The 20262-nt window shown below is 37.0% G+C and overlaps 1 protein-coding gene across 4 annotated transcripts; it reads left to right on the top strand.

Annotated features, from left to right (window-relative positions):
• The first annotated feature begins 2131 nt into the window (after nucleotides 1-2131).
• On the top strand, nucleotides 2132-19948 carry LOC127799981 (F-box protein At5g39450-like). 4 transcript variants are annotated; one of them, XM_052334317.1, is made up of 3 exons: nucleotides 2132-2602; nucleotides 2760-4661; nucleotides 5242-5454. In XM_052334317.1, exons 2-3 carry the CDS (start codon nucleotides 2800-2802, stop codon nucleotides 5294-5296), a joined length of 1917 nt encoding a protein of 638 aa, XP_052190277.1. In that variant the 5' UTR covers nucleotides 2132-2602; nucleotides 2760-2799; the 3' UTR covers nucleotides 5297-5454. The 4 variants fall into 4 exon arrangements, with proteins under 4 accessions (XP_052190277.1, XP_052190276.1, XP_052190279.1 ...); XM_052334316.1 differs by having other exon boundaries at nucleotides 2732-4661; nucleotides 5242-5453; XM_052334319.1 differs by lacking the exon at nucleotides 5242-5454 and adding an exon at nucleotides 19514-19948 and having other exon boundaries at nucleotides 2133-2602; nucleotides 2732-4661.
• The last annotated feature ends 314 nt before the right edge of the window (nucleotides 19949-20262 follow it).

Raw genomic sequence — 20262 nt, 5'->3', positions numbered from 1 at the left:
TGTTTAGGCCCAAGCTTGGAGACCCAATATGAAGTTGAAAAGGCAATCCTCCTCAGTCATTTTCTCGATGTCTAACATCAATGAGCTGAACTGCTTGACATAGTCCCGCACTGACACGGTTTACCTTAACAGCTTTAGTGCCTCACAAGCCAACCATGAGCCGTACGAATTGAGCCTTCAATTTTGCCTTTAGTTCTTTCTACATCTAGATCTTGTCCTTGCCATCCACAGACACTTTGGTGCGCCACCATAACTTGGCATCTCCAGCAAGAAACATACTTGCGAGATCCACTTTCTCACCATCAAGAATGCAGGTAGTCTTGAAATATTGCTCCATATCCCACAAGAAATTCTCGAGGGTTTTCAATTCCTGCACGCTTATAAAGGCCTTGGGCTAGGGCACCTTTAACTTTGGGGCTGCCTCATCCCTACCAGAGGGTGTGCTTAGCATGATGCGCTTGAGCAAGGTAATGTCACCTTCCAACAAAGTAATCTGGTCCTTCAGGGCTACCTCATCTGCCTCTAGCTACAAGCTCAAGTGTTCTTCAAGCTCAGCCATCTTGGTCGCAAACATCTCATCCTAGGCCACGACCCTGTCTTTCAAGGAAGTGCACAAATCGTCCATAAGGTCCTGTAGATCCTCTATAGATGAGACTACATCTATCGCCTTCTGAGTCAACGAGACTTCATTAGTGGGGTTCTTTTCCCCCACATAGGCTTCCAGACGAGAGACACGGTCACAGACAGTTTTTTTTCCTCCAACCATCTATTTTACCCACTTCTTTGCATAGAAACCAACCTTGTGCTCTGATACCAACTTGTCACAAGATTACCTTTCCTGGAATCCGATCGACGAACTTGTGATGGCCCTAAATTCTCTCCTTAGGTCAGCCAACAACCCTACGGGGTTAAGCATAGTAAAAACGAAAGTATGCATAAAAAAATACGAGAAAACTCCCAACTTTATATTCAAATTCGAGGATACAAAGATAATGGCTTGGGCTATGCTCTCTCTAAGATACCGAAAACGTCTCTCTAGCCATATATATATAGGTTACAAAAATACAAGCAGTTATGACAATAACTGTCGTATCAGACTCAGTTGGGTAGCATGTATCTTTTGGGAAAACCATTTCTGTTGGCTACATGGCTCGCCATGCCGTCACCTAGCCTAATTGCCTAAGCTGTGTGCGTGTATGGGTTTTGTGGGTGCGTGCCATGCAGACGAGAGCCACATATTGCCGGAATGTGCGGGCCGCGTTCGCACGGGTGTTGCAACAGTTCTCACCTGCTGCCTTTGACCTTGTCAAGGCTATGTGGATTGCCTTTGTGTCTCGCACATGTCAACCTACTTAGCCTGTCTCCATGTCCCACGTTTCTCGGCCTACGCAGCTTGCCCCTTGGCTTTTGTATTTCTCGGCATAGGACTGCGCTTGGCTGCATTCACGGGCCATAACCATGCCACACATTGCATTGTCTACGAGTGTCTCAACTCTCGTGGCCCATTCTCCCGCATGCTTGTTGCCACCTTGGCACAACAACCTTGTGTCATCCAGCACTTGAGTCATTTGCCACCAGCATCTCACCTTGACACGCCATCCTCATGCCAACATGCTTCATCAGCATCGGTAGCACTCTAGTGAGCTTGTCGGGGACATCATAGATTACCTATTTAAATTTCTTTAAGAGCAATTTTAATTTACTTTTGTAACTTAATAATATATTGAGTATACTATCTACATGTTTATTGGGTTTAGCGTATAAGATTTGAGTATAGTGCTTATAATTTTGTCAAAAAGAAATTTCTAGCAGAATTTTATTCGAAAAACCTGAATTATTTGATAAATTATTCTTACGAGGGGTTGATTATTGTCATTACAAACAAACTCAAAGTAATGAACGAAATGCTCCTAAATCTGTCACAGCTCGTTGATTTCCATCGCCGTTATAATTTGTCGTTTCCAACAGGAGGGAGGGATAGTCGTGTGAGCCATGAGTTCACTTGTTGACCCGAAGAAGTTTCAAAGGTCCATCTTTGGACCCACGTTACATTACAATACAAGCTACGCCCATGGCCCACCCAAAAACTTCCAAGCGAATGGAGGCACTGCACAGTACTATGCACTCTGCGAGAATAATGTGATGCCCTTTGGAATTCTCGCTGTCTTCGCAAATACATGCTCTCTGTGTGTATGCCGTTTGTTTTGGTTTGGTGGGGCTGCAGTTGTTTTAGACCCTTCCTCCTTTCTTTCTTTCTTTCGGGTGGGTCTGCCTTCAACTACAGACTTAGTTCAATTCAATTCAATAATAATGGTTGGACTACAGAGAGAGAGAGAGAGAGAGAGAGAGAGAGAGAGAGAGAGGCATAGATAGATAATTCCAAAGCTTGATTTGGAATATGGGCCCTTAATTCTCTAATTCAGAACGGGTGAAGAAGATCTGGAGTTTTTCAATCAATTCAAGAACGTATAGTTTTCGCCCTCTCAATCATTCTGTCCACCAGGAAACAACAATCTGTGGATGCAGAAATGAAGAATTCAAATTAACCCCTCTGAGGCGCGTGTTAATTGGAGGATCTGAGGCAAACCCACTTCGTTTCCAGGTCAGAAATTCCTTTAATTTTGCCGCACTCACTTTGCGTTTTCCGTTTTCCCCAAAGTTTCCTGCTCAATTATGTTGTGGATTCAGATTTGCTTTACTGTTGTTAAATTTTTGTACTTTACATGTGTAGAATTATACGTTTGTAACTCGACTTTCAGTTCCTGAGGAACCCTTTAATTACTAGTCAGTTCAACTGCTATGGCGTCTGATCACTGTGGATCCAGCCTGCTTCTAGCGCTGCCAGACGATGTTTTTGCCATTGTGACCCGGTCTCTCTCTCCCAGAGACGTTTGTAATCTGGGTTTGTGCTGCCGGAGCCTATATGCTCTTGCAGCTTTTGATAAGGTCTGGCTTTCCCAATGTGACGTGACAGGAGTTGTTCCCCCTCAGGACCTTGCTGATTGGCGAAAGGGTGTTGCGTCTTATAAGGCTCTTTGTCGGTTCCTTGTCAGCGTTCAGCCGTTAATTGGAATTTGGGTTCATCAGAACCCGGAGCTAGGAAATGTTGTTTATGTGATGCCTGGTTTTCTTTCAGTTGTTGGATGCCGTATCATCCCGCAAGAGCTAGGTCCGTTGGGTATTGAAGATGGTCCTATTTTGTGGACTCCCGTCTTTGAAATTGTTGCTGATTTTGATGGGTCAGCTGCATTCTTTTTACATGGGAGGGAGAGGGAAAATGACTATTTTTATCCTGGTTTGCTCAAGCCTGTTGACAGAAACTGCAATGCGCTATTGCTTGAAGCTGAGCCCAGGCAACAAAGAAATGGAGGCAAATTGGTTCATAATAAAAGCTTTGGTTATAATTTGGATACAGAGTCTTCAAGAAGGATTTCTCGATCAGATAGTGGGCTTTCAAAATCTCAAAGAGTAACTAGGCATGCTGCTCCAGCAGTGCCTTTCAGCCGATTGGCATTTGGTGATCGAAGAAAGCTGCTAGAGATTGTCACCAGTCAAGTTCGTTTCCAGGTACCAGATTCAGCAAATGGGTTGTTCTTTCCGTGTTTGAGGGGTGATGAGGCAAATATTCACCAGGATGTGGCACTCTTATCTGAGCGGAGATCATTACTTATTCAGATGTATAAGTTTGGTGGGGGGTGTGACAATTTGAAGGGCAGTCCAGATCTGCCTCCAGATCCCACTGAGTTGCAATTGAGTGAGATCAGGAAGAGTCTTGATCGTTCAGGGGGTCTTCATAAGTCCTCCAATGGCCATGATGGTTGCACGCAAAGCATTAAAAGGAAAAGTCTTGGTGGTTATTTTAGGGATAGCCTAAAACAGATATTAGGGAGGTCAAGCTCAAACAATGGTAGCCATGAAATCCGGAAAACTGGTTGTTCAAGCAGCGAGAATAGGCATGCCAAACTTATTGAGTTTCTGCGGTCTGGTGATACAATTGGATTGACTTTACATGCCTCAACTTTGAAGTTGCATTCTTATAAAGCATGGCCAAATATGCATGATAGTCAATTTGCTCTTTACAAGTTGCCTGTGCAGGTCCCAAAGGTAGGCCAAGAATATGCTGGTCTATGGGGAGGGACTTTTGGATGGCCTCCAGGAAAGCCTACTGAAGACAAACCTGGAAAAGCTCTGTTCTTTCTTCTGCTCTCCTATGAAGAATCACAAGGACAGCAGCTCCTCATTGCAACCAAAATATTAGAGGGGACCCATTATGTTTTGCATCCAAATGGCTCTGCAATGTTTATAGTGAATACTGACATGCCTTCACTTGAGCCTTTCCCCTGGGCTACTGATGGAGATTCCAATCCTGTTGATGTTAAGAATGCCTTTGTTGGGAAAGGAATTGCAAATGGATATGGTTTTCGATATCCTGGCTCAAAGCCTGGTTTTCTTTTTGTGATCGAAGGTGGATTGCTTGCCTTTATATGGAAGGAATCCAGGGCTGTTTTGACCTTGCAGAGGCTTAATTTGCCAGAGCTTTTGAAGAAGGGTCAACGGGTGCCTGCTCTACCTCCTAGTTTGAACTTCTCATATTTAACAAAATCCTACTCAAATGTGTTTGCTGGCTTCTCAAACACTTCAACCTGCCTGTCTTCACCAAGGTGTGCACTTCCTCTGTAAAGTAATGCTCATTAGTCTTTTCTTCTCCTTGTGGTTTTCCTGTTTTTGTACTATTACTCTTGATTGTATATGTAAGAAACTAATGATGTATGCTGGAAATTCTGTTATTTGAGGATCATACATGGATTCTTTTACACTTAGTAGGTTGCGATTAGTTCTCTTGTGAAAGTCGAGTTTGATGATAAACTTACTTAAATTCTCTAGTTGGCAGGAAAGTAATTCTTCACAAGTTTTATGGTATTTTGTTGATTTTTTAGGACTTCGATTTGCTTGGAACTAAATTGAGTTTTCTTGTTAGCCTTGCAATATTTGTTTTCTTAATCCTTTTAAGTCTTTTTGATTGGCGAGTTAGAATTCATGTTGCCGGCCCCACCTAGTAGGATTAAGGCTTGATATGTTGTTGTTCTACTCCTATTAAGTCCTTTTGTATTTCATTTTTCTTTTGGTAATTTCTCTTTCTGTTTAATTTTCTATCTTAGTTTCTTTTGGAACTATAATGAAGGCAGCATAAGGAAAAGCTTCTACTTCTTTGACATTTGTTGTTTTCTTTCTGGATTTTAGTGGTGCAGGAACTGATTATCAACTTCATGATTTAGGCATTAATAGAGATGGCTAGAGGTGTAGAATTCATGTAGCCGATCCCACCTAATTGGATTAAGGTTGTGATTGTTGTTGATGAAGGCACTAATAGAGATCGTTTCTCAGTTGAATTTTTTTACTTTGATAAGTGATATACTCATAAAGCTACCAAGGGAATAGGAACTAATTATCATGCTGAAATCTTTAACACTGGTAAGAAACATACTCCATGGAGTCTTATAAATTTTTTAGATTTGGCTATGTCATATGCTAATTATAAGATACCAAAAAAGCCATGGCTGGCCTTTTCTTTTTGTTCTGTGTGAGACACAAGCAGGTGTGTGATTTGAATCAATGAGCTCACTGTGATGTGCATGAAAAGGTTGTGAAATGCAAACTACATATGGTTGAGAAATTATGTAGATGTTAGGATGGGGAGATAAAAAAAAGAAAGTAACTCTTGAGGCTTAGAGGCACATAAATGCTTATTGAAGATAGTTGAAGCCTCTGTCATGAGCAAACAGAAGAGACCATGGCGATACCATCTTTGGGATTTAAATAAGCCCACAATGAGTGTGTTCATTTAAGAGAATTGTTCTTCTCTACTAGAACCTATGTAATCACTTCAAATTGATTCTATAAGTTGCGATGAAGATGGTAGAAGAAAGTAGAAGGATTACTTTACCTAGCGCAAAAAAAATTCTGAATTAGATTTGATGACATGAGAGACAGCATTCCCCTTTTATGGACCTCCAAAATTCAAAAGCCCAAATTTTCTTAGAATTAATGTAAGATACATGAAGTTACAAGTTTAAGAATGTATCTATATATGTATAGCAAAATTCATTACTAGGAAATTAAAAGACATGTTGATTAAATTCATTTTGGAAAACCAAGTACTCATTGTATTTCTTGAAAATACTATGACCTAGAAATGTTGGAACTTGAAAAGCCATTTTTTTAAGTCTAGGAATTTTGATCACATTCAAGATCCCCCGCTTGTTTCAATTTCATAAAATTGTTGAGACAACCAATACCATTATGTGCTTCAATGATGGTGTTTTTTGACTTGAACCATCACCAAGTGTAAGTACCCTGAATTCATTTGGATTTTAGTGAAGTAAATCTTAAACTAAGATCACAAAATGAATTGAAGTACTACTCAAAACATTTCTGTGTCAGAGATGAAATACTAAAACATGGAATGTTTTGACTGTGGTTGGGATCCAATCTATTGAGGGCTTAGATTAAACCTTGTTTAAGAATCTATAGGAAGCGGGCTCACTTCCACACTCAGGTCGAGGAATCCATCAAGTGTTCTTAAACACCTCAATTGATATCAGTTTACAGATTCATTAAGAGAACTTAATCTTATCCTCACCTTAGATTTATTCGGTGAATCTATCAAGAGTATTTCTCCTCACTCAAAACTGACTCTATTCCATAGGTTCATTAAGAGAATAAAGCCTCAATTGAAAGTTGAAACAGATTCCAATTTACTTGACAAATAAAAAAAACACATTCCATTACGTCATTGCACAAAGGTTTCTAGGACAAATGTTAGCAGGTCAGTACTTATGCAATACAAAACCATAGCTTAGTGGCTAAATTGTTGCTATGTGTCTAAAAAATTAGCATCATCCTTAGGAAGCACTTTTGATAGTTCAGTATGCTTGGGAACACTAAGTTGCTTCATTTAACCTTTGCACTAAAGCAATTGTGCTAAATATGATTTACTTAATTAGGCCATTAGAAAAGATTTGCCTCTCTAATGTATGGAAACTACCAACATATTAAGCTTTTATCTCATTATGTGTGGTCGACTTCTTGAATTCTATCTCTCCAGTTATTTCTACCTATGACTTTATCTTTTGTAAGTCCCTTATAACTAAATCATACCTAAGTGTTAACTACTTTTTCTTTTCCATCCACTCTTCTCACAAGAACTTCTATTAGTCTTTTTCTCATATGAACAAACCATCTTCATCGTGTTTGATGCATTTACTCTTCAATAGGAGCCATTCTAAGATCATTATGAATAACCTTATTTCTAATTTTATCTTTTATTGTATGGCCATACATCCATTGTAGCATCCCCATCTCCATTACACTCATATTTTGGATATTTTGGTGCTTTATTGCTTAACTTTCTACAATACAACAAAGCGTGTCTTGTAGTTGTCTTAAAAATTTTAACCATGCCATGTTACTTCTATAGGTAAGATCTTCATTAATCTCCCCATCTTTTTAGATGATTGATCTAAGATATCTAAAGTAATATTTTCTTAGTATGACTTGATCTTCTAATTTTACCATAATATCATCCACTCTTATATTTTTACTAAACTTACATTTCATATATTTAGTTTTCATTATGCTTAACTTAAAACCTTTAGATTCTAAAGTGTTACTCCATAAATCAGAGTTTGTATTCACGTCTTCTTTTGTCTCATCCACTAACACAATGTCATATTCAAATAGCATACACCATTACACCTTTGCCTCGATAGGTTTATTGAGTCCAGTCCATCCATTATTACGAAAAATAGGTAATGACTTAACACAAGTCCTTGATGTAATCCCCATTGTAATTGGAGAAACCTTAGTATCTCCTCCACATGTTCTAACACTTGTTCTACCATATGATACATCTTTTTATAACCTATATATAAGCAGTTTGAACTCCTTTGTTTCCTAAAACCCTCCATAAGACTTCTCTAGGAATTTTATCACAAGCTTTTCTTAAATCTATATATGCCGTATGTAAATCCTTTTATTGACCTTTATACTAATCCATTAGGCACCTCAACAAATATATTGCTTTCATTGATTTTGGACACCTAGATTTCTCCTCTTAATCTTTGCTCAATCACTCTATCCTAAAGTTTCTATGAGGCTGATTAGATTAGATTCTTCTATAATTTCCCCAACTTTGAAAATCTATTTTATTCTTGTGAATAGACACTAAAGTGCTCTTCCTCCACACATCTGGTATCTTTTTTGATTTAAGGATCACATTAAATAATTTTGTTAACCAAAAAATACCCTATTCTTCTATGCATTTCAATAATTAGTATATTATTTGATCCAATTACTTTACTATTTATTATTTCTTTAGTGCTTTTTTTATTTCATTTGGATATTCGTCTCTAGAAATAGAACATGCAATTTCTATCTTCTTCAATTATTAGAGATGTTCCAACGTAACACTTGTTTCTCTAGCTTCATTGAATAACTTTGAGAAATATGCCTTTGATCTCTTCTTGATTGCCTCCTTATTTATTAGTACTCTTTGGTTTTAGTCTTTTATGCTTTCCACTTTGCTTAAATCTCTTGTTTTTCTCTCTTGCTTTAGCTAGTTTATACATGCATACATACATATATGTATATCTTTTTCTCCATCTTTGGTATTGATGCCACACCCCTTTCTAATGTTGTGTAAACATCCATGAACCCTAAGCCAAGACTTCAGTTCACGAAACCCGAAATCTACTCATTTGGTTTCATTGAAAATCTCCAATATCTTACAAAAGAAATAAACTAAAGTAAAGACCACTAGCATCCTTAAGTTTACATAACAGTAACCATTGACAATAATTGAAAATCAAACTATCCCAAATTGAATCCATTGATAATCCCTCGATCCAAGTCTGTGTTTAGCCCCACTAATCCTTCTTACCTGGAAAAAAAAAACGATAGAGAGAGTGCTAAGCTTAAAGCTAGTGAAGGTTGTTCCACATAATAGATTAATATCCAAAATAAAGAATTTCATATATATACAATAAAAACAGATTGTAGTTTCAAATATTCACCAGGATTCCCCATGCAATACATGTATCACCAATAAAAAAAATCACATCACAACACATTATGTAGCTATCAATTTTCCACAATATAAATAAATCATCATCTCAACAAATACTTCAATGGCAATATGGCCTAGATTCACTAATGCAAGAAAGGGACCCGTTGGAATTCTTTGTTGTAAAGTTTGTTGGATAATCAATCCCACAATCTATGGAATTGATTATCAATCCAAATCAGTCCCTCAATCTATGTAATTGATTATCAATTATCCCACAATCTATGGAATTGATTATAATCAATCTTATCCCACAATCTATGGGATTGATTATAATCAATCTTAATTGTTGGGATTGATTGATTGATGTAAATCAGTAATTGATGTAATTAGGATTCTTTTTTTTTCCTTAATTCTAGGGATTTGATTGATTTTTTTCTCCTATATATATTTTTAATCCAATGGAAGAGAAAGTATATACCAAGTTTTCTTACAATTGTTCAGGACCCAACACTCTTCCTGAATCTAGTCAATAACTAGCCAGTAACCTAGTTCTTAAAGTCCAATATTTGTACAAGGTGACCTAGTACTCTCCCCGGATCTGCTAGTACCTAGTTCCTGGATTTACCAATACATAGGGTGATCGAGTACTCTTCCTAGATCTAGTGGATACATCTTTCTTCCTAGAGTTTACTAATGTACAGAGTTTCAAACCATTGTATAACCATTCACAGAGTCTTTATATCATGTTTCTTACAACAATTTTTCCATTTCCATTTCTCAATTTAAATTTCAAATAAATAATTCATGTCTGTTTGTTCAATAACAGGATTGGGGACTTGTATCATGCCAAAATAGTTTTCAAAACATGCATGGGAATAATTTTCCAAAGGTTCTAGTACAGGAATAACCACTCACCTAAGCCCTTTGTAGAGGAAATCAACAAATATCCGGCGACTTTGCTTCTCATTCATTCTCATAGCTCAAAGTTTGATGATTTAATCCTCCTCTAAGCTTGTATTTACAAGCCTCTTAGGATTCATCAAATTCCTCTTTGGCTTTGGCTTCAATTTTCCCTTTTATTTCAAATTCCCTAATTAATCATCATTATCCTTATCAAATCCAAATCAAATAATATATAGGTCTTTCTTCTAATTTATCCTCAAAATCGACATCTTTAATCCTAATCCCTCTTCAATAATGAATTAGTATGCCTCCAAACTTTAGATGAATAATTTCCTCTTTTACAAGGAATTGATTTTTTTTTCCAATTCCTTAATTAATCTTAATCCTTATCCTTCACAAATTGTATTTAGATAATATCCATATATGTTTCTGATTTATCTCTCAATTATCCCTTAGAGTCAATCCTAATCCTTCTCAAATTATCTTCAAATAATATATATGTATATATGATTTTGTTTTTATTTATCGTAGACTTAATCAAGTTTATCCTCAATTCAAACTTCCAGCCCTATCTAAATCCCTCCACAATTATGATAATCCCTCTCATCTCAATCTCCATATAGAATCTGAGCTCAATTCACAATTTCTTTGAAATTATGATTGAACTATCCTAATCTACAAAAATCTTATTTCCTCCTGGATTTAACTCTTAAAAATTTGGGTGTTACAATTGAGTTCTTATTTTTCATAAGCTTTTGACTTTGCTTCACTAATTGCTTTTTTCCCCTTTTTTTGGGGGACAAATTGTACTGTTCGAGGTTTTCTTCATTACAGTATTTATGTACTCTTAGTAGCAAGTTCTCTTAGTTTTGATTTTCTCTTGGACATCTTCATTCCACTGCCAAGACTTTTTTTGATTTTGGACCTTTCCCTTTGAATATCCTATAGAGATGATAATGGTGAGGGTCAGAGTTTCCAGGAATGCGGGATGCTAGGGGTCGTGGTGCGGGGTTGGGGATGGGGTACGTAACTTAGTATAATAGGTGGTATGTGGGGGTAGGCTTAGTTGATATGCTACTTGGGGTTGTTGTATAGTTTGAGTATTTACTCAGGTCAATATTAAATATATGTTAAGGTAGTAGCGTTTGTTAAAATGAGTAAGATAAAGTTGTATCAAGATAAGGTTGGAATGCCTTCCAGACCAAGATATGGAATAATCAAGATAAGACTGGAAAGCATTTTAAGATTTTTATCAAACTGTTTGTTAAAGTTTTTTGAATGCATTGGAGGACATATGCATCATTTTTTCTTATCTGTAAGGTCCAAGATATGCTTATCTTGAGAGAGAGAGAGAGAGAGAGAGAGAGAGAGAGGCGAGTGGGGGGGGGGGGAGGGTGGAGAGATAAGCATATCTGAAAAATATCAGATAACAAATCACGTGACTTCTTTTCCAAGGGTCGTTAGATAAGTTTAATAAACACTTTGAAAAGGACAAAAGTTTGGAATAGTTTCCATATTTTACCGTTTCCGGTCTGTATCTTGGTTAATAAATACTACCTAACTAAATTATATATTTTGTTGTTTCTTAATAAAAAATAATACTTTTCTTGATGTTTTAAAGCTTTTTTTTTGGCCTTTTAACATTGGTTACTTTGACTGTCCTCCATTCTTTCCATGTTCCCATGAAAGCACTATTCAGCTTTCCAGAACCATCAACATTTAAATCTCATCTCATGTTGTTTTGCTGTAATAAAAAAACTTGGGAATCAAGATTATACACAGAAGTGGAAAATATTATGATACAAATGGATAAATTATCCAATTTATTTATACATCAAGGGCAATTCATGTGATTTGTTAGTCTCGAGCATTGAGATACAAAATCAGTTTTTTCAAGCATTAAACATCAGAAAATTTGGGCGTCGTTGGTCTTTTCTCTCTCCGGTAGAGTTCTGTTTTGAAGCTAAAGTTCAAACGATGCTAATGAGAAACACCAACCATTGGAGTACCAATGCAAGAGTTTAACCAGATTTTCAAAACTTTTTCGAAAAACTAATAAAATGACAGTGGAAACATAAACCAAAATCACCTTGCAAGACTTGTTTTCAATGTCCATATGTAAACCGAAGCTAAACCATGCCATAGGGGGTTAAGCAAATATACCTTTCGATGTTTGAAGGGCAATGTAGAGGCTGGAATGCCCACTGGACAGCAACTCCCTGCTCCCGAACAGATTATGACTAGACCAAATTGACTCCCAAAAATACGGGAGGCTAGTTAGTCCACGCTCCAGTAAATGATTGAATCCCTCAACTCACTCTATGTGCTAGATAGAGAGAGTGAGGGAGATTAGGCTGGAAAATAGGTTCAAAGAACAGTCTTCAAACCAATATAGACTATCTATACGGCTTGGTTGCTACAATAGCAATGGAGAGATCAAAGAGGAGCAATGGGGCAAGGGCTTCTGGAATCAAGAACGAGTAGAGGCTGAGAGAGATTGCAACAACTTGAAAAGGCTAACTTTTAATTTGTTCTCTACTCATTTTGGCTTATATATGAAATATATAAACCCTAGAATTCCAAAACCCACCCAATCGGACAAAACCAATTAGGAGAGAGAGAAGGAACCAAGGGACAACAAGGACACACGCCTTCAAGCCTCTCGTCCTCCCATTGTCCTCTTGTGCCACGTGGCCCCAAATCCGTTGCACATATGACAAACGGATCAAGGAATTGCGACCCTTTGTAACAGGAATGATCGATCTTTCAAAAGGAGTTGTTGACCGTTTCTCTTGAAACTGGTCGACAGCTTCCCAAGGTTGTCGACTGTTTTAGCCCCTTATCTAAAACTTTTAGAAATTGCATCTGGACCCGCTATTAACTCTTAATAACGCTTTCATTATCTCATAATGACACTAAGGCCCCTATCAATTCTTAGTGACATGCTTGTCAACTCTTGACATATGCTTCTCATTAATTTGATCATTGAACTCAATCCGTTTACTCTTAATGGTAAACATCATTAACTCTTAATGATGGTTTTAGCTTTAATCACTTAGTCAACCATCACACCTAGATATGCGTGTAATCTTCTAGGTTCACTACTAAGTAGCAATCAGGATACGTCAAACTCTTTGATGTTGACCAAACATTTTAGTCTACATCGAGGATCTCTTCATCTTCTCGATGTACCCTGAAAGATTTTGAGTGACAACTAGTATTATGTCAGGGCGATTCTACCAGTAATGAAGTCTTACTTCAAAATAGAACCTATTTAGGCTTTCGATTCTTATGTACTATAATTCCTCCATCAGTTATCATCCTGATCGAGTGAGAGCCATGGACTGATCAAACTCAGTAACTCAATGACTATACCAAAATCAATATGTGGTGAGATTAAGACGACACATCAGAATTCTTTCCAACATTGGAACACTTTCCAATCAAGTGTATCCTATCTAGGGGTTTCTATAATCAAGACCACAACTGATCGCTTAGGATGTTCGCCTCACGCCAGAGATCGATGGATCTCATTAGTAATCACCTGTCTCCATATGCCATTGCACAGGGACCACACAGTGCATCTCCTACCCGATAACCGGATGGTTCTTAGCAATGGCAAATCCCTGGCACTGATATATAAGACAACTGGTTGTCTCCGGTCTAAGGACCAGTAACACAAGCGAAACCTGTGATAAATCATAGATTCTTTTAGCCATGTGATCTATCACGTGTATCACATTCAGTAAGTGTTTCACTAACACCTACCCATACATGTATACTATATCCATCTCATGGATTATGGCATGCCACTCACCATCCTTTATCATTAGCATCTCATACTAATCAAAAGTAGTATCCCATGTACTAGTCCGTACTCGACTAATCATAGTCCCCTTCTAAGAAGTTTAAGAATTGTGAATTATCATTAAGATATCCTTATTTCAAAGGTCAATTTCCATATATTCTTAACACTTAAGAATAAGACCTGCAACAGGAAATTTAAGGACTCATTCATATATATAATAATTGAAGAGTTATGAATGAAGATATGACTTCAAAATATGAAAAACACATTTGTTATATATTGCAAGAATTACATCATTAGTTCTATAATTATAATTGCCAAATGCCATCTAAATTTAGTATTAGGGCTCCAACACTAATAGATGCTACTCTCAATAGTAGATTGATGTTACGAGCTTGATGGAATTGTAGAGGTGTTGGTGGAGGGTGAAGATTAGGTCAGTGATGTTGCGGTTGTTCTCTCCCTCCAACCTATTGTCCCTACTACTTCCGGTCCTTCCTTTTGCAACGATCTTGTTTCTTTGGTAAGTCTTCACCAATGATCTCACTGTAACTTTCTCCTTATTTGCAACGTTATTTCTGTAAGCTTCACTGTAGTTCTCTTCTTGTTCATGACATTTTCAGTCTATTTTCGCTTGAAAACCTGGATTGCCATCCAGTTTGTGACCCAAAGTGGCTTGGGTCATTTTCAACCCACAAATTGGGATGTTAGTCCGATTCGTGGTTCCATTGGGGGTATTGCAACCCTGGCATCTATGGTTTGGATCGGGGACCCCTCCCTCGTTCCCATCCTTGCATCCCCATTCCTATCCCCCACCATCCTCCTTGGGTATTGTCTAATTGCTTTTTAGTGTTCTTGTCAGGTAATGGGTACTTGATGGGTACTTGTATCCCATAAATCTCATATAAAAATAGCTAAAGATTATTTTTCATAGTTTAAATAATCTTCTAACAATTTTTTATGCTACTTCTTAATGTCACTCATTCATTACAAAGAAAATGAAAACAATCAAAAAATAAAAAAAACATATAAAATTTTTCAACATTCTTACCAAAAACACAACCAACACAATTTAACCATTCTTTTGGGTTGATTTTATTTTAGGGAGAAGGGTTAACTGGCAAAGGGTATTGGGGTTTTTAGATTTTGTTTTTTATATAAATATAAAAAAATTAATTTAAATATGATTGGGTTGGGGACCCTATACCTGCCCACTGCCCATCCTCAAAGAGGATTTTAAATTTCTCCCCAAGCCTCCCTTGATAGGGATTTTTTTAATACTCCAAACTGACCCCAGTGGGGTGGGTTCACATTGCCATCCCTAATCTCCTAGATCCATTTTTTCCATATTTTGAATAGCAATAACCATTTCACTCCAAATGTGGTTAGCCTCTTTTTTACTGTCCAGTGTCTTTTGTCACACACTGTTTCCTTGAAAATGGTTTGTCTTTTACCTTTTAAATCCCAGCATCTGATTTAGGGGTGTAAACAAGCTGAGCCAAGCTTAGCTCTATTCAGGCCCGTCTTGTTTACTTTTGAATTTGTTTGAGCTTGACTCATTTACTCTATAAAGAGTGTTCGTTCGAACTCAGTTCGTTTAAATGGTTTTGTGCTTGAGATCTGTTTGAACTTGTTTCATTTTAACTTGCTCTATTTGAGCTTGTTTATGAATAATCAACGAGCCTGTTAGTAAGCTTGTCTATGAACAATAAACCAATTTGTTTGTGAGCAATAAACAAATTCTTCTGTGAGCAACAAACGAGCAATAATTGACCGTGAATAAGTAATCAACCAAAATAAATTCTCCAATTGAAGAGAAACAGTTCCTCAATGAAAGTATTATAACAAAGGCAGAGTCCAATCTCTAACAAAATTGTAGTAATCTACATCTAATACTCCTACATTCGTTTTATGTAGCAAAAAAGGCAAGCGAGATTGGCACAAGGGCTTCATTTTCTAAGCGAAGGCACAGGAAAATAATCCAAACTGGAGAGAGGGATTCAGCAAGTAGGAGAAACAAAATATACAGAACAGGAGAGAGAGGAGTTGGTTCATTTCAGTATCAGGGTTCAGGAGTGAATTAGAAAGCCTAAGCTGACGCATACCTGATGAAGTTTTCTCCTTTTCTTGAAGAAGATGTCAAAGCCGATCTAGGTTCTTAACAATAAATACCAAACATGGTGAAAGAGAGATGCATTATGTAAAAAGAGAAACACATATCACAAGGAGGAACTTGGTGCAAGAGAGAAGAGACAACAATGGTCATCAGTTGGTTGCATTGGGATGCGGAAGTGCGACAGATCTAGCCTTGGCATGGTGGTGTGTAAGGGTTGTGGAGAGAGAGGGAGGGAGGGAGGGAGGGAGGGATGTGGCAGCATCTGATTGAACTTTTTCTGCTGACTTGATGTGTCGGGCACAAAAATAATCTCTTGAGGAAGAGGGGGCACCTTAAAAAATCCCTATTAAACAAACAGCAAACAAGCTTTACATGAATTATAAACGAGCTTGTTCATGAACATAAATGAGCTTCAAATCCTTGTTCAAATTTGTTTAATTAATTAATAAACAAATAAAAATGAGCCAAAACCAAGCTCGTTTATGAGCTGTTTTGTGAGCATATTGGTTCATTTTCACCCCCAAGGATTCTGATTCTTGTGATCTGTTCTGTCATTTTTTCTCCATTTTTTGACATGGACACCCATGACCAAAACTCTATGTTGAGTGGTCAAGCATTTTTCTTGTATAATATTACAATCCATACAACATAAGCAGTCCTCATCTCATAAGAAACTATTTAGGTAGTTGCATTTTATATGTGATTAAGTATTTATCTTCTTTTTTAAACTTAGTGTTGGCTAAGGTGAGGTTATATGTTATGATAAAATCTAAAATAGCTTTACCTTCATTATTTTTTTCTCCAAATCCTTAACTTCCATGTACCCCTGTATACCCATGTCCTTCTCTACCCACATGACCATTTAAATCACCTTCTATAATGATCTTCTCATCTAGGTATCTTTTGTACCAGCCCTTCTGCATCTTTCCAAAATTTTGCTTTTATTTCCTCTCCCAACACAAAATGCAGCGCATAAGTACAAACAATATTCATATTTTCCTGTCCTAGAACAACTTTAGCTGTAATAATCTTATCTTATATTCTCTTCACATCCACTACCCTATCCTTTAAAGCCTTATCCACAATAATTGCCGCTCCATTCTTTTGTCCAATTCTTCCCTGGGTACCAAGGTTTATATCTAGATTACATCAACATTTTAGCCTTCTCTCCAAGTCATCTTGTTTCTTGGTGGCACACAACATTAATTTTTCTTCTAATCACCACGTCCAGCACTTCCATAGATTTTCCTATCAGTCCCGATAGTCTATGACACATGTTCTGCAGAATTGATCAGTTTCTTCCATAGGAAGGGGGAAGGGGGCACTTTTGGGGTACTGAGCTTGCCTTTGACTGGGAGGAATTTACTGGGAAATTTTTCTGTTCTGCTAATGCCTAACAGCTGTGACTTGAACAAAAACTATTTTGGCAATGATGTCCTTGAAACCTGGTCTTTAAATCAGATGTGTTATTCTTTTGTTTCATTGTCTCATTGGTTTTGGAGGTTTTCCATAACAGTTTCATCCTTGCTTATGACCATGCATTTTATTTTCAAGAATTCCTTCTTTTTCTTTTGTTTTTCTATAATAATTATTCACTCTTAAGAGATCTTAAAATTCCTTTAAAGCCACAAGGGAAATTTTACCATACAACTTTAAGACTAGTTCTATTATATGGCATGGAATGTTGGATAGTTAGGTACCAATATGTTCAAGATTTGAGCATAATTGAGCTGAAAATATTAAAGTGAACATGCAACCATACAAGAAAAAAATGGAATTAGAAATGAAGGTACCTGTAATAAGGTCAGAGTGGTGTTTATTGAGGATAAAATGTGAGATACATTTAAGATGGTTTGGACATGTAAGACAGACAAATGCATGCACTTGTAAGGAGTGTGGATTTGGAATGGAAGGAGTTGGTAATAAAAAAGGTATAGGAAGACCAAAGAAAACTTGGTGGAAAACTCCCAAGCATGACATAAAATAAAAGATCCTTAATCGTTATACAAAATATGGTCATATAAATGATTGGCGAGTTAGAATTCATATAGCAGACCCTACCTAGTGGGATTAAAGCTTGGCTTTTTTTTTTTTTGTATTTCATCACTTTGAGAAATATTTTCTCATGGTTTTCTGTGATGTTCCATCTGTGACAATTTTTATCTACAATTTGTGTGATACTCTCTTGAGTCTCTCCATGTAGTAATGATTGGAATAATTGCACTTGTTACACTTAGGTGTACCCATGTTTGAGGCAAACATTTGAGCTTATTCTTTATCATCTGGTCTGATGCCAATTTAGTTTCTTGCGAAACTGTCAGTCCTTTTATTTACTTTTAGATTGCAAATAAAAGTTTAGCTAATTGTTTTGTTGCAAGACAGATTTTTTTAGTGGGATTATTTACTTTTCATAGTTCTTTGCAACTGCAGAGACACTTAAGTACATACAAATATAGATACTGGAATAGTGATATTCCTACGGACCTTAGGTCCGTTTATGTAGACTCTGGATAATTTGATTTCTGATAACTTCTGTTTATTCCATTTGCACGAGTAACATAGTCCAGCATTATAAGAATATGGAAGGTCTTAATTACCATTGTAGAGAAGAGGAATCGATCTCACAGATCATACTTCTAGCTATCTGCTTCACTGGGATATATTCAGTTGAGGAAACTGACAGTTTGGTTACTGTATCATAATTTTGTATTTTGTTCTTATGCAAGAGTAGTGAGCCTGAAATAACTTTGATGATAGAAACTTATTTATTATTTGCTATACAAATTCAACCATAATTTTTTTGTCTGCGAGGCATAGACCACCTCATGGCACACACCAATCTTTGTAGACTTGAGAGCAAGCTATAATTGCAGCCTGACATGTTGGGTTATTCGCAAAATTTGCATGTTAAAGCCAATGGTTATATAATGCAGGTCATGTCTGGTGTAAAGGGTCTGGCCTACATCAGGGTCTAGCAGAGGTAATAGGTAGAGACCACCTTGCATACATATTCTTTGAGCAGGTGCAGATTTCCATGACTTGAATCTGCACCAAAGTTGTGGGACGAATTAGCACTTGCCATCATGTCATGTTACAGCTTTCATACTGAAATTTAAGGTGATAGTAAAATCGTTTAGTTACATTTTCATAGCCATATGAGTCCTACCATAGTTTACACTACTTAGGTACTGCAACCTTGTAGAGAAGTATGAGGTGCATTTGAAGTTTATATTCTGAAAAATATTCTATATCAATAAGACATTGAAGTTGTGGGTTGTTGGGGTGCGATTACAAATAAGGTGCAATTACAATGGACCACCTCTTCAAAATAAACTCATTTTTTGACGCAACAGAAGAGGTTGTTTTTAAAAGAAAATAAACCATAGGGACCCCCAAAATACTAAAAATAAACAAGGTGGAATTTTTCTCTTTTTTATATTAAAATGCATATTGATTCATTGTGAGGATTATGTTGTTTATACTGAAGGCATATTTCCCTCGTGCCACACATGATTTTGAAGTGCCTAACTTGTGTTTTACGTCATTTTCTCAGCTCAACGTCACTTGGAAAAGCTGCTCCGATATTCTAAATGTCAACTTCCATGTTTCTTCTATTCGACAGGGAAAATAATTTGTAGGACATTTTGCAGTGGGTTTAGAATGCAAGTATCGACATTTCGTAATTGGTGTATGGCCACTACTTCGGATCTTGCAAATGTCCAGAGCATCTTATGGCTGCAAACTGGTGTTTCAATGGTGTCGGACTTCATTTATCATAATAATTCTCATTGATGGCGTTCACTTTGCTGCTTCCCACTGTGACAGGGTTGTTCTCATAAACACGGTAAAGTTTGTGGTTATCTTCTTTGTGCTTGAAATATTGGGGTGCTTGCAAACAGAGATCATTCATTAGGAAAATAAACATTAACATTGGCACAGCTGAAAGTATATATAGCAAGATTTGGCTTGTTACTAGTAGGAGAAAGAACAAATTGGGGTGATCCTAATAAAGTTTCTTCATTAATTCAAGACAGAAAGTTCAATGTGCTACCTTCTAGTTGTCCATCTACATCAGGGTGCATGCATTATATTATCATTGTGACTTTAGAAGTGAATTGACATTATGCTTGCTTACTCTTAACTTGGTTAAAATAAGGTAGATTTGATGATGATATGTCCAGAGATAGCATGGTTGTTGCCTTCTTATCTTGAACTCGAGTCAGATTTTCAAATAGTTCCCTTGAGATTGAGTGGTGTATGCATCTCTCTAAAAGTGTATGCCTTATAATGATGTGACACAACAATCTCTATTATCATCTCTTTTTTCAAATCAACACTTGAGAGTTGTCTCTGCTTTTGTGAGTCCACTCA

This window comes from Diospyros lotus, chromosome 4 (genome assembly GCF_014633365.1).
Source record: "Diospyros lotus cultivar Yz01 chromosome 4, ASM1463336v1, whole genome shotgun sequence".
Classification (NCBI taxonomy): domain Eukaryota; kingdom Viridiplantae; phylum Streptophyta; class Magnoliopsida; order Ericales; family Ebenaceae; genus Diospyros; species Diospyros lotus.
Note: the sequence above shows the minus strand (reverse complement) of the source record. Positions and strands in the feature narration are given on the sequence as shown.

Coding starts and splice junctions, on each gene's coding strand:
- LOC127799981 (XM_052334317.1), top strand. CDS start 2,800: ATGGCGTCTGATCACTGTGGATCCAGCCTGCTTCTAGCGCTGCCAGAC. Junction 4,662..5,241: donor ACCTGCCTGTCTTCACCAAG/GTGTGCACTTCC, acceptor TCTGGATTTTAG/TGGTGCAGGAACTGATTATC.